The sequence below is a fragment of the Chlamydotis macqueenii genome, chromosome 2 (genome assembly GCF_036417535.1).
Source record: "Chlamydotis macqueenii isolate bChlMac1 chromosome 2, bChlMac1.mat, whole genome shotgun sequence".
NCBI classification, from domain to species: domain Eukaryota; kingdom Metazoa; phylum Chordata; class Aves; order Otidiformes; family Otididae; genus Chlamydotis; species Chlamydotis macqueenii.
The window spans coordinates 78805837-78820326 of NC_141557.1; the positions used below are offsets into that span (position 1 = coordinate 78805837).

The 14490-nt window shown below is 36.7% G+C and overlaps 1 protein-coding gene across 2 annotated transcripts in view; it reads left to right on the forward strand.

The window, feature by feature from the left end:
* The window catches only part of CDH9 (cadherin 9), a 98619-nt gene that overhangs the window by 71071 nt on the left and 13058 nt on the right, over positions 1–14490 (forward strand). For both annotated transcript variants that reach the window (XM_086741958.1, XM_086741959.1), the window contains 5 exons: positions 1948–2067; positions 5288–5455; positions 9323–9510; positions 10848–11101; positions 13444–13580. In XM_086741958.1, the coding sequence (XP_086598084.1) occupies positions 1948–2067; positions 5288–5455; positions 9323–9510; positions 10848–11101; positions 13444–13580 (867 nt within the window). The remainder of the gene's footprint in view (positions 1–1947; positions 2068–5287; positions 5456–9322; positions 9511–10847; positions 11102–13443; positions 13581–14490) is intronic.

Here is a 14490-nt window from a genome sequence, read left to right on the forward strand (position 1 = left end):
GATGGGATGGACATATACCTTTCCCCTGATTCTTTACTTAAAGTGGCACACAGTATAAGCATATGAGTCTACGGGTGACTTTTAAATTTTTTTATAGGCTAGTAAGTGATATTCACTCTTTTCATGCTAGTCTTAGGAGGCATGGGATTTAACTTATTTGCTTTTTTGAAAACAGATAGGACTCATGGAACTTTATGTTTTTAAAAAAAATTGTCTTCATGTTTTGTCCAGATGGGCAGTTTTTCTGGATCACTGTTAGTGATAAAATTGTCCTTTAACATTCACTGCTTAAGGATTATCTTTACAGCTCAGCTTGGCACATAGATGACCTCTAACTGCTTAACCAGGCAAAAAGTAATCTAGATTGCTGATGGTAAAAATCCTCTTCAGTGTTTGATGAATTGTGACAAAGTACTTTTACAACTTTATTCTGCTGGTTTGTTGTAGAGAAAGAAGTATCCCTCCCCTCCACTCTTGTCATGCTGTTCAGATAACCTGAAATAGTGTGAATTGCTACTTTTAAGTAGGTAAAACTATTATGTGTAAAGTGGTATGATAAAATAGATGCCTCTAGCAGGACCTAATAATAACACATGCTTTCATAAATTTCTTTTGATTACTCTGGATTTCTACTTTCCCCAATTCCTTATATACACTGAAGAGTGACAGTAGAGATGATTCACTTCAGTTCCATTAGTCACAGGTAAATGAGCATCTTCTAAATTTATAGTCAAGACAGATACTCGACTGCAAGTTGTCTGGGTGAACTTCAATCTCGAGAGGCAGAGGGTGGAAAAAAAAAAGGGAATAGGAAATGATATCACTTAAGTGGACAGTGCTCACTAGACCTTTTTATTCTAAGGAAAGTGAAATACATAAAAAATACCTAGATAAAATAGGGTAAAGACCTTCTTCTCAATCAGCCTTCTGTCCTTGGCAAGGAGTTAAGGACCTTTACATTTCTAACTATTGGATTGCCTGCGTTTATCCAGACATTTGTCAGCTCTAGATTGTGTTAGCAAAATGTATCCTGACACCTTGAAAAGTGCTTAGAGACAAAAGCTTGTGAAGATCAGTTTTGTCCTTTTCTATATCTTATAAGAAAGGCTTTACAGAAGCTTTCATTTGCTTCTAATCCATAAACTACACCAAATGTATCAGCTCACAGTGTTCTTAATCCCATATAGCCTATATTCTACTCTCCTCATTGTGATCACAGGACATGGGTAAACCATTTTCATGCAAAATAAGTGAATGATGAAAAAATGTATTTATCACTTAATGGCAATTTTTTACCACATAGGTAAATTTGGTATTGATATTTGGTATCAACCTATTTGGCAAATAGGTGGATAATTTTGACCAAACTAAAATAACATCTGAAATTCCTTATTGCAAAATCAAGCTAATTTTTTAAAAGCATCTTAAAAATCAGTAAGAATTAGACAAGATTTTTTTTTTAATTCAGTCTGACTTCAGATATTTAGAGGTTGTCATCTAAGCAGAAATTAATACGGGGAAATTTGTTTTAGGTTAATTTACTGATTAAGCCAAATATAAGAATCATAGTGGTACTCTTCACGCAGCAGCTACCTGCCTTTTAAGTGAATAGTTTCAGTTGAGGTCACGTTATTACCAGAGTATAAGTAAAGTTGTTTGATGGCCAAAAAAACCTAATACTGTGTTGGGTTTTAAAGACATGTGTCAATCCCTATGCATTTACTCATGTTTAACTGAAGGATGAAACTTAAGTGATGATTTTGATTTTAGCCTCAAGGAAGGTGAGACCTTATTTTACTGTTAGCTTGGGTAGGATAACACTGGATTTGTCCACTGGATGCTGTTTGATTTTTTACTGAATTCAATACTAAAACCATTGTGTGTGGTACACAAGAAAAGTAGGTGCCTTCTTAAAATCTGCTGATTCCTTGTTGGGTATCTATTTAGGTACATCTGTTATTCAAGTGACAGCCACAGATGCTGATGATGCCAACTATGGAAACAGTGCCAAAGTGGTGTACAGCATCCTCCAGGGACAGCCATATTTCTCAGTGGATCCAGAAACAGGTTAGTAATTCATTCAGTCTTACTTTTGCACTGACAGATATAGGATGCAGGGATCAAGACACATTCACTTGCCTTTAAATATTGGAACAAGTGTATGGTATCATATGACTTAACACAAAGCTGATACACTTTTTCTAAATGAAACTGGAGTGACAATAAAATTATGCCTTTAATAAGATTAAAGCCTATTTTGCACTAGTTTCTGCGAATTTCATGTTTGTCCTTAAGAAAAAAACATTGGAGCCAAACAATTTCAGACCACAAGGTAAAATATATATATATATCCCCAAAGATAAATTAATTATTTCTCAAAGTTTGTGATAGATTCTTGAACACTGACAACTTTTAATTCAAGATGCTTTTTGAAACTGCACTTTGAATCCAACAGCTATTAGAGTTCCCGGATGACATTGTTCTCTCTAAACTGGAGAGGCATGGGTTTGATGGACGGACCACTCGGTGGATAAGGAGTTGGCTGGATGGCCGCACTCAGAGAGTAGTGGTTAACGGCTCAATGTCCATGTGGAGACTGGTCACAAGTGGTGTCCCTCAGGGGTCCGTGTTGGGCCCGGCCCTGTTCAACATCTTTGTCAGCGACATGGACAGTGCACCTTCAGCAAGTTCACCGATGACACCAAGTTGTGTGGTGCCATCAACACGCTGGAAGGGAGGGATGCCATCCAGAGGGACCTTGACAGGCTGGAGAGGTGGGCACGTGCCAACCTCATGAAGTTCAACCAGGCCAAGTGCAAGGCCCTGCACCTGGGTCATGGCAATCCCGGGCACAAATATAGGTTGGGTGTGGAATGGATTGAGAGGTGTGGAATGGATTGAGAGCAGCCCTGAGGAGAAGGACTACTGGACGAGAAGCTCAACATGAGCCGGCAATGCACCCTTGCGGCCCAGAAGGCCAACCGCATCCTGGGCTGCATCAAGAGAAGTGTGGCCAGCAGGTCGAGGGAGGTGATTCTCCCTCTCTACTCTGCCCTGGTGAGACCCCACCTGGAGTACTGTGTCCAGTTCTGGAGCTCCCAACACAAGAAGGACATGGACCAGTTGGACAAGGTCCAGAGGAAGGCCATGAAGATGATAAAAGGGCTGGAGCACCTCTCTTATGAGGACAGGCTGAGAGAGTTGGGGCTGTTCAGCCTGCAGAAGAGGAGGCTCCGGGGAGACCTTATAGTGGTCTTCCAGTACCTCAAGGAGGCCTACAAGAAAGATAGGGAGAGGCTGTTCAGTAGGGCCTGTTGCGATAGGACAAGAAGTAATGGTTTTAAAATAGAGGGGGGTAGATTTAGATTGCATATTAGGAAAAAATTTTTTACGATGCGGGTTATAGAACACTGGAACAGGTTGCCCAGAGAGGTGGTGGAAGCCCCATCCCTGGAAACGTTCAAGGTCAGGCTGGATGAGGCTCTGAGCAACCTGATCTAGTTGGGGATGTCCCTGCTCCTTGCAGGGGGGTTGGACTAGATGACCTTTGAAGGTCCCTTGCAACCCTAACCATTCTATGATTCTATGATTATATGAAGGTAGAATCATCAATGCTTTTAAGTTGTAAAGCATTAATGGAAGCCCTTTTCATTGTTATATAGGAAATAAGATAAAAGATAGACACAAAGAAGAAAAACTTGTGTGAACTTTGGATATCTATCATCCTAGATTTGGGTTCAAAAAAGAAACAAACAACAGCCTCCCCCACCCCTCCAGATACCTAATCCTAACACACGTAAGACTTAGCAGGCATTGCATTAGCTCATCCCATATGTTACCAAAATTGTTCTAGTTTGAATACCTTAAATTTAAGTTTAATTCTGCCCAGAATCTCTGAAGTTCCTAATCCATTGAGCATGCTCAGATAATGGTAAATGTCTATACTTTTAAAAGGATTTTGCTTAGGATTAAAGTGTTTGGGTTTTTTTCCACCTTTTCCTATCTCTCTTTTTTCTCCTTTCTCCAGTTCCTTACTCAGAACACCTTTACCCGGTATGAGCAGGGAAACAGGACCAGTAGCACACAGTCATTAAATAGCAGCAGGTGGTTAGGCAGGCAAATGGTTCGGAGGAAACCCGGGCTCTCATCTTCTATTTTGAGATTATCTTTTATTTTTATCAAATTTGCTTTTTAATTTTGCATATATTAACAAACCTAGATATGATAATCAGAACCTGGTAGTCCTGGATCAAATGTAAATACCATAATCCCTAGACTACAGAAGTCTTTTTCTTTGTTTCATTCTCTTTCTAGTAGTAGGAGTTTTCCAGGGTTGCCTTTTATTTTTTGCATATTAGGAGAGCTTCCATATCAAGCCAAGATTGTAATGAGAACTGCCCTCCAATAAAGGAAAGGCAGGGGTTTGAATTCTCCAAGCAAAAAAAAAGTATTTAAATTCTCCCACTTCACAAGAGAAAGCTCTCACCCCTTCAACCTTGCAAAGCCACCATCCTTCTAAATAACAAAACAAAACAAAAAAAGCTCTGGTTTTCTAAAAGAAAGTACATGTGTGCCCACTTCAATAAAAGGCCATTTGGGCTCTGGATCCCAAAATGATTGAGGTCACTTTTCTGTTCAGGCTATGGGATTTTTGGTTTTCTCACCTGAGGTCCCTACTCTTTTTGTGTGCTGTACATGGGTATAAGATATTTAAATTAAATTTATGAAATTCCTGAGATTGGACACCTAAAAAAGATTTTCTAACACTGATTTTATGATCTTATCCAATTCCTTTATTAGCTACATCCCTAGTTGACTTACAGTGGCCATCACTGTGCATTAAAATCTATGATCCATTACAGTTCAAAGGAATGAATCCAGCATACATTAAAGTTCAGTTTTGTACTATAATACAAAAATCTCACGAGGTCTGGAGATTGCATAATGCATTAAAATAATAACTGAGGATAGTAGCTGAAAAATTTTATTAATTCAACAAATATATTTTATTTTTGTCATTGAAAGAATAATTTAATTGATTTAGTGAATGAATGAATGAATGAAAGAATGAATATGACTCTGTTACATTTATTTTTCTTTTTCTTAAAATCACATCAAGTCAGTCATAGATTGAAAGGCTTATTACAGTATTACCTTGCTTTGATTGCTATGGATTAACATCTGCACAGTATATCTTACATTAATCCATTTAAAAACTCTGAGATTAAAATGAGTGATTCTTCTTCTCCTTCACTTCTCTATCTCTCTTTTTTCTCTCTTCTCCAAGGTGTAATCAAGACTGCTTTACCAGACATGAGCAGAGAAAACAGGGAGCAATATCAAGTGGTCATCCAGGCCAAAGACATGGGAGGCCAAATGGGAGGACTATCAGGGACCACCTCTGTGAACATTACTCTGACTGATGTCAATGACAATCCACCTCGCTTCCCCCAGAGTACGGAGCACCTAAAAGTTCTGTTGTTTTCCATAGAATCTCTCTAAAATCAGCTGTTTCACTATCACCATCTGTGATCTTTTTATCTAACTTTTTTTTTAGTTAAAAAAAAAAAAATCTGTCTGTTAATATTGCATTATTAAGGCAAATGGGAATTTCTGCCTTCTATTTGTTTAATTGCAAAATAACTCTTGGAGTGATAAGCTTACTTCCCATTCTTACAGGAATATGAGCTGTAACAATAACCTAGGCTAACTGAAGGGACTTGAAAGCCTTTAGATGAATTTAATTACAAAATCTAGGGTTTGAGTTTTGAAGATATTTGTAGTTCCACATAATTAGGCAAACAAATAGGTCAGCAAATTTTCTGATCAGGTGGTATACTCTGTTGGAATTCTAAGCACTTGATTTAGGTACTTATAATCTGTGTTCAGCTCTTTCTGCTGAATGGTTTTGATAATCTAGACCAGTTTGATACAATTAAGTTTTTTAGAAATATCTCTGTAGAATAAAAAATGGCAAACAACAGAAATAAAACAACAGAAATAAAAAATGGCACAATACAGAAAGCTTCAGAGCATACTACAGACACTTTAATCCTAGGCCACTGGTTTAAATCCAATCTCAAGTTGTTATAATCAGTGTCTGATAACTTTTTGATAAGGTGCAGATAGAATAAATTTTCAGCCTCAGTTCAGTGCCTGCTGGAAAAAATGTCCACATTATAAAATTTGAATTGCTTGTTGGCACTGATTAGGGACCTGACTGGCTCTCTGCAGATTCACCAAGGACTGAACAAACAGAGCTGATTTAGAAAACAGTCTCCTGGACTTGAAGAAACTTGAAAAGTACTTCAGCACCATGGCAATACGTACACTTAGAATAGTATAAACAGGTCAACCCAGAAGAGATTTTTAAAAATATTAGAAAACTGACAGTGTGGGAGAAAGGATTATTGAAATTGTATATTTCTTTTTTTTTTAATCTCTATTCATGATAACAGATTGCTTCTTAAGAGTAGAGGGGAGAGAAAGTACTGCAATCCTCATAAAGAAAATATAATTAGAATTCATATTCAGAGTTTATTTGCTGACACTCACCTTCAGATGGCAAACTCAAACAGCAATTTTTACTCAGCCTTCCTGTTTGACTTCAGGAGGGTATACTGTTTAAACATGTATAGCATTATATAACCCATCATATTTAGGCAAATGGGAATTCTTGAACCTAAATTAGAACATGATGTAGCACATTGCATTGTAAGCTTTGTGGCTGAATGAAATGAAATTAAAAATAAAATAAAGAATGAAAAATGCAAAGAACTGCAAAAGAACTTAAGTTCTCAGTCTCCTTATGATGTCGTTGTTCCTTATGATGCTCTTCTTTAAAGATTAGCTGGAGCTTGAAGTCTATGGAAGTTCTGATTATTTCAATAAGCTTTGAGTTTGGTACTTAATTAAAGAGAAATTTAAAACAATTTGATGCCTCATGTAATATTCTCTGTAGCTTTCTACTTCGGACACCACTGAAGCACACTAGATAGACCATAGAAGATCTGCTGTGAGATCTATTCAGTGGTGCAATTTTCATTTTGCTAATGACCCTTTCCTCTCATTTTCTTTCTCCTCAGCAGCGTGGTTTTCAACACTTCCTAGGAAATCAAACATAGAAAAATATCTGGAGGTTTTGGTTTCTTCTTAGATAGTTAAGAAGAGCATATCTTCAAAGAACTATCTAGTTCTGGAAGTCTGCTCCTTCAAAAAAAAAATAAATCTTACATTTTGTCTTATATGTGTCAACAATAAGTGAAAATGTGGCCCAGAGCAGAGGGTGAATTGCTAATGGAAGCAACAGGAGTTAATGTCAAGGTATTGAAAAACTAAAGATTTATTTCTTAGAGACACATAGGAAAAAAGGAAAATGGCAGAGTGCACTGTGAAGTACTAGTTGTTCACACTGCATTAAGAAAGAACAGATTTTCTGTTTTGTTTTGTTTCCTGAAAGGAATCCTGGACAGTTAAAAGACACAGGCCTAAACAGAATTTTAATTGCACCATAATTAAAATCTTACATATTTTGAATTCAATTGCACTCTAAACCAAATTAGCCATCTTGCATGTCAAAAATGTGTAGCACTCACATAGCACCATAAAAATAAGGAATGCTTTCAGATGCAAAAGCACTTAAGGCACCTATTTATTTTGGAAGAAGTCATAAGTAGCATGATTAAATCTCTTCTTACAGTATTTCTAGCTCACCTACCAAACCCTTGCATTTGAGCAAGCCTTCAAATATATGGTTAGCTGCCAGGAATCCTAACTTTCATCCCATTTTCAGCCCAGTTTAAGGGAATAACATGCATTTTAGTCTGTGTGGATTGCAGCCAGTCTACTACTGAGTTTTCACTTACAACTTTCAATTTGTAACAGCAAATGCAATTTGGCATCACGCATTAGCTTCCATTTTGTTACACATCTATACAAATATAAGGTATTTGCAGTGACATTCTTTTGTACTTAGTCTGTGCAATTGGGGATAGAAACTCATTCAGTATTCAGACATTTGGTACAGTCCTTGTTCTTAAAAGGAACCTTCAGGACCCTTCAAGTGTCTTAAAAGAAAGCAAAGGACATGTAAATATAGGAAATAGGCTAGTTGCAAGAAAGATAATTGACTGTATTAAAAGTCAACATGATTTGTACAGGTTCTTATTTGACCCTGCAAAAAACAAGTATCATACATTTTATCAAGTGCTAATTTTTTCAGGTTCAGACTGTAAAGGTATTTTCCAATGCTACTATTTCAGTCAGTAAATAACTATTAACTTACATGAGAAAATAGATCAAAACGAACATCAGATTCTGGAATGTCACATGTAAAATGTGAAATATATCAGACTTTTTTTTTTTTTTTCTTGGTAGCAAATAACTGCAAATACTGATTTAGAAACTTTTGTGTCTTGCTAGTGATGAAAGATCTTCATTGTCTAGTTCTGACTGGTCAAGAAAACCATCTGATTAATACTTTTTTCTGCAACAATATTTCTTTATAATTAGACTTCTATTATAAATGTCGGAAAATACATATAAATTCACTTTTCATACACATAGGCAAGATTAAAAATCTATGCAATCAGAATTCTTTCTAGCAAACCCTGATTATAAAAACATTAAATGAAACCAATCACTGAAAGAGCAAAAACAGTATGTGCAGAGTAAATTAAAGAAAATCTGAATGTATCTGCATTTCAATTAACTATAGCAATTAACATGAACGTGTACCCAAATGTTCTTTACCATAGCTCTTTAGTATGTATTACCAGTAACAGATGAATGAATCACTTTCACATAGAACACCTACAAATCTTGAATATATTTTTCAAAATAATAATTTTAAAGCCTATTCTATTTTAGTCACTTTCCAAAATCCATACTGATTTCTACAACTCTAGTGTTTCAAGAAAACCAAAGAAAATCCCCTACTACTTCTAAATATATATAGGAACACTTCTAGAAAACTGAGAGAGAAAAAAAATTATATACTCTTAAATAATCAAGGTTAGAACTGGTGCCTTACTGTTGAGTTTCTCTGTTCTTTATAGCTGAAAAAAAAAAAGGCAAAAAGCATTAAAATCACAGTACTAAATGGCTTTGAAGAATCATTTGAAATTCTTGTGACAGTTTGTCAATCATCAACTACAAACCCTGTTTTAAAGTTTGGTATGATGACTAACGGCGTTTTTCTTACTTTCTTTTGAGGTGTTTCAAACTACAAGTTACTTTAAAAATCCAGGTGAAATTGAGGATGTCTAATATTCAGAAGAACAAAGCTTCTCAAAATAGTAAATGCTTGATTTTGGTCTTCCAGGCACCTACCAGTTCAGCTCTCCGGAATCTGCACCACCTGGGACTCCTCTTGGCAGAATTAAAGCAAATGACCCTGATGTGGGTGAAAATGCAGAGATTGAGTATAGCATCTCCAATGGAGATGGATCAGACATGTTTGATATCATCACTGACAAGGACACACAGGAAGGGATTATAACTGTCAAAAAGGTTTATTTTTTCTCCCTCTCTTTTATATGTACTTAGCTCTCCAGGTGTTACGGTTATTTTTCTTTTTCCAGGGGAAGGGAGGGTAGATCTCACAAGGGGTCAGGCTGCCAAAGAGTTGTTGTATTAGTTTTGATCTTCTCTTTCCTCAGTAGATATCTGTTATTTTCAAGTCTTGAGGGAAATTTACTGGAATGTCACTTCACATAAAGCAATATTTCAGTGGCTGCTGTCTGTTCAATACATAAACTCTCACATAGAGTACTTTTGAATTAGGGCTGTGAAAACCTGGAGGGGTTCAGTTCACAGAGGGATTTGTCAGCTGAATGCTGCAGTAAGGCTTGCAAGTACTGGAGGCTCACCTGGAGTTTGATGAACTTACACCTCCAAGGCTAAACTGTCCCCTTCTATTCTGTCCAACAGTCAGGTAACTCCACTACCGAAAATCCGTCTTAGTTTAAGCTCAACCTTGATGAAACTTAATTTATTACATCTTATGTCAATGGAAGTCCAAAGAGCAAGGACAATGGCAGAAATTTAATTCAAAATATAATCTGTGACAGATTTATTTGTTACTTTTTAGTGTTCAGACTGTTAAACTCTGAATGCTCTCTTAAGTTCCATTCTTACTGAACATATCAGTAACAATTAATTGAGACATACATATACAAAAAATATACGTCTATACATAGGTATTTGGAAACATGTATTTATATATGTGCATGCCTGTATAGGTGTGCAAATATGAATGTATATATGCATATGCATATATGGATATGCATAATATAAATGTCACACAGACTGGAAATCAGATTTCATAGTTTTTCTTTTTGCTCTGGAATATGGAGGCTTGGGACAGGTCTGAGTTGCTCCTGATGCAAAATAGGCAAGGGTAGATGCTAATGGGTAGATGGTAAGGAAATGGGTAATGGGTAGATGGTAAGGAAAAAGGAAATAGGAGAGTAAGCATTTAAGAGCTAGGATAATTGTTCTTGTTCCTGCAAATCAAATGAGACAAATAAGACCTTTAGCAATTCCTGCTTGTGGATTGAGCCCAACTTCCTTGTTTCTTCCTCTCTCTCTATTTTTCTATAGATTGATCCCTCCTGGCTTTCCAGGAACCTGAATAAGTAGTAGGATTTTAAATGCTTTGCTGCCCTATAATAGTCTTTGTTTTTCTTATACCTAGAACAAGCTCTAACATACTCCACCTTCTCCAAGACACATTCAATTTTAGAGATTTTGATCCTAAAAAATGCCTACACTTGCAATTCAGGACTATAAAAATTACTCACATTTCTTGTAAAGTGACATAAATTTCTTTATTATTTGCTCCCCAGCGTCTGGATTTTGAAAACAAGATGTTATACACCTTAAGAGTGGAAGCAACCAACACTCATCCTGATCCTCGATTTCTTCAGCTGGGGCCATTCAAAGACACAGCTTTGGTCAAAATTTCTGTGGAAGACATAGATGAACCTCCAGTGTTCAGCAGATCTTGGTATTTAATAGAGGTAGATGAAGATGCCAAGGAAGGAAATATTATTGGGCAGGTTTCAGCCCAAGATCCAGATATAACAAAGAATGCAATAAAGTAAGCCATTCCCCAATACAAAAGTCTTTAAGCGTGGGTCAAGACTCACGTAGAAAGTATGATGAGAGGGCAATTTAATAGGAGGCCATTTGAGTAACAAAGCCCATACTGGGTACTGAAAAGTGTCAAGCAGAAAAATATCTATGGGATCTTGTGAAGGCAAATACAGTTAACAGAACAGGGTATGCTTCTGAAGAACAGTCTATAGGTAAAAAGAAAGGAGAGGTTAGCATTTAACTGGCATCATGTTCTAGTACTTTCACCAATCTGTTCATAAGATTGTGTTTTTATACCATGTTTCCAAAAGAAAATTTATGTAAAATACTCATAATGGTGTATTTCTGTGCTCTCTACTTGTTGATAGCAGTCAGGCTGCTTTACCTTTATAATCCCCTGTGCTGAGTTTGTCTGGATAGAGTTAATTTTCTTAATGGTAGCTAGTATGGGGCTATGTTTTGGATTTGTGTTGGAAAGAGTGTTGATAATACAGGGATGTTATACCTACTGTTGAGCAGTGCTTACACAGAATCAAGGCCTTTTCAGCTTCTCACATCACCCCGCCAACGAGTAGGCTTGGGGTATGCAAGAAGCTGAGAGGGGACACAGCTAGGACAGCTGACCCCAACTGACCAGAGGGATATTCCATACTATACGACATCATGCTCAGCATATAAAGCTGGGAGAAGAAGAAGGAAAGGGAGAACATTCAGAGTTACGACATTTGTCTTCCCAAGTAACTGTTAACATATGATAGAGCCCTGCTTTCCTGGAGATGGCTGATGACTTGCCTGCTGATGGGAAGAAGTGAATGGATTCCTTGTTTTTCTTTGCCTGTGTGCTTGGCTTTTTCTTTACCTATTAAACTGTCTTTATCTCAATTTACAAGTTTTCTCACTTTTACCCTTCTGATTCTCTCATCCATCCCACCGTGGAGGAGTGAGCTGCCTGATGCTTAGTTGCCATCTGGGGTTAAACCACAACAGGCCTTTTGGCACACAGCATACGGCATGAAGGGTTGAGATAACAACAGATCTAATCAGAGTGTGTTAAAACAAATTTGTTATAAGCATCCATTATATTAGTTTAATACATGCCGGTCACAATGCTGAAAACCCAGACTGGGGAAAGTTGGCTGGGGGGTGACGACTACTGCTTGGGGACGGGCTGAGCGTCGGTCAGTGGGTGGTGAGCAATTGCATTGTGCATCACTTGTATATTTTTAAACCATTATTATTAATATTATCTTCTTTTTTCTCTCTTCCTTTTCTGTCCTTTTAAATTGTCTTTATCTCAACCCACGAATTTTACTGGTTTTCCAATTCTCTCCCTTATCCCACTGAGAAAGGGAGTGTGTGAATGGCTGTGTGGTGTTTAGTTGCCTGCCAGGTTAAACCACAACATCCCCTAGACATAACATTGTCCACCATGTTCTATAGCTTAATTATTTAACAATTACATTATATTAAACACGAAATGATTGTAAGAAAGTCATAACAATTAGAAGGAAGAGTTCAGTGCTGTGAAATTTCTGTAATTGTTAGCCATCTGCTATTATTATCTGCAGTGAAAAACATAGCACTAACATTTATGTATTTACCATGCAACTGATAAGGAAATCTGATTTCTGCATTTCTGAACAAGCCTGTTATGTCCTGCAGCGGTACAGTTTGGGGTAGGAGGTGTGAGAGGAGGAAGAAAAGAAAATATTTTAAAGTAGTCTATGTACAAAATCTCAATTTGATGTGACAGAGACTGGTAACTACTAGACTAATTAAAAAACACCTCTAAAATAAGTTTTTCCTTGCTGAGAAAGAACGAAGCAAAAGCAAGTGTCATAAAATAAGATTTTAAGAACTTTCATCTTAAACAACAACTAATCCAAAGCTTTTCTGGTGATTTTGGTGGTCCTGGTTACACCTCAAAAAGATCTAGTTATAAATTGATACTTAATTATATCTGCAATATGTGTCCTGTGATGACTGAGTTCTAGTTCTCCAAAAAACAATTAATTTGTAAAAATATTCTCTAGGAATGTTCACTTTTAGTTTTTATTCCAGCATTCACTTTATAATTTACAATGTAATTTCAAATATCAAGCTAACAAACTGCCCATATAAATAATTTGCTCTTCATCCCACTCACTGGTGTTAAAAAATTGTTTCTGAGTATTTGTAACATGCCGCACTCCTCAGGCAACTACAGGAAAGCTTAGCTTAGGCTAATTGTAAAGAAAACATTCTTGACTAACCAAAGTTAAAATTAGAAAACTTTTAGAGGTGGTTGCAAGCTAAACTAGACTGTAACAGGAGATAGTGATGCTCAGTTGTTCTGTATCTTGACAGATATTCTGTGGATCGACACACTGACCTTGACAGAATATTCAACATCTATTCAGGAAATGGATCCTTATTCATCTCAAAGCCACTTGACCGAGAAGAAAATCCCTGGCACAATATCACTGTCATAGCAACTGAAATCAGTAAGTTGGAGATCATTTATCTTGGAAGAACATTAGAGCTGAGGAAAAATTGAAATTCTACAGTAACTATCATTTATCTTGTTTCATTAGTTTTGCCGCTATTCAGATATTATCAACAGACAGTATCTTTAAATGCAAATCTAAAAGTTAAATTTACTACTTTATGATTATCTTTGCCCATTTGTGAAAAGATAATTTGGAATTCTCAGGCTCAACAAAACCATGTACAGCATATATTAGACAAGTTAACTGGTTTCCTGAGAATTCCCAGGAAATAATTTGAAAGTGTGATACACTGGCTTTATCCTAAACTAAGTCCTTGGGAAAATCCTTGGGGAAAAAAAAAAAAATGTCTATGATGGACAAATAACATATTTTCAGAATGGTCACTGTAAACAGGGAAGAAATTATGCTTTATCTCAACTACTTTAGCTTATCTCAGGAAATGGCTTCATTTGAAGTCAAGAGGAAATTCTTTCCCCTCCATGTTGGAAGCAAACCCTGGCCCTAAGTCTTTCACCTGGATTCTTTACTATTCTGTTGGGCCCTTTTAGATCTGGATGTCTCTTACCTGCCTTTTCTTTCCAGCCAACTGGTAACAATCATCAGAGGGGAAACAAAGACATTGATTTTAGGGAACAACTTTTCTCCTTTCCTTCCTTCTCCCTATAGATTCCCCAGGAATCTATGTGCTTCACAGTCTGGGAGTCAGGTAATATGGCAAGATGAATTATATGCCCACTTTCAGAAAGATTGATACCTTTTCCTCATAAATGCTCTTTGATTGCTTGGTTAACTATGGTTTCCATTTTTAATATCCATACTGCGAGATTCATCACCAGCAATAGCTTGACCTTGGAGGTCAAGATTGTGAAGACCAATTGATGGTAACATCTACATATATCCTTTC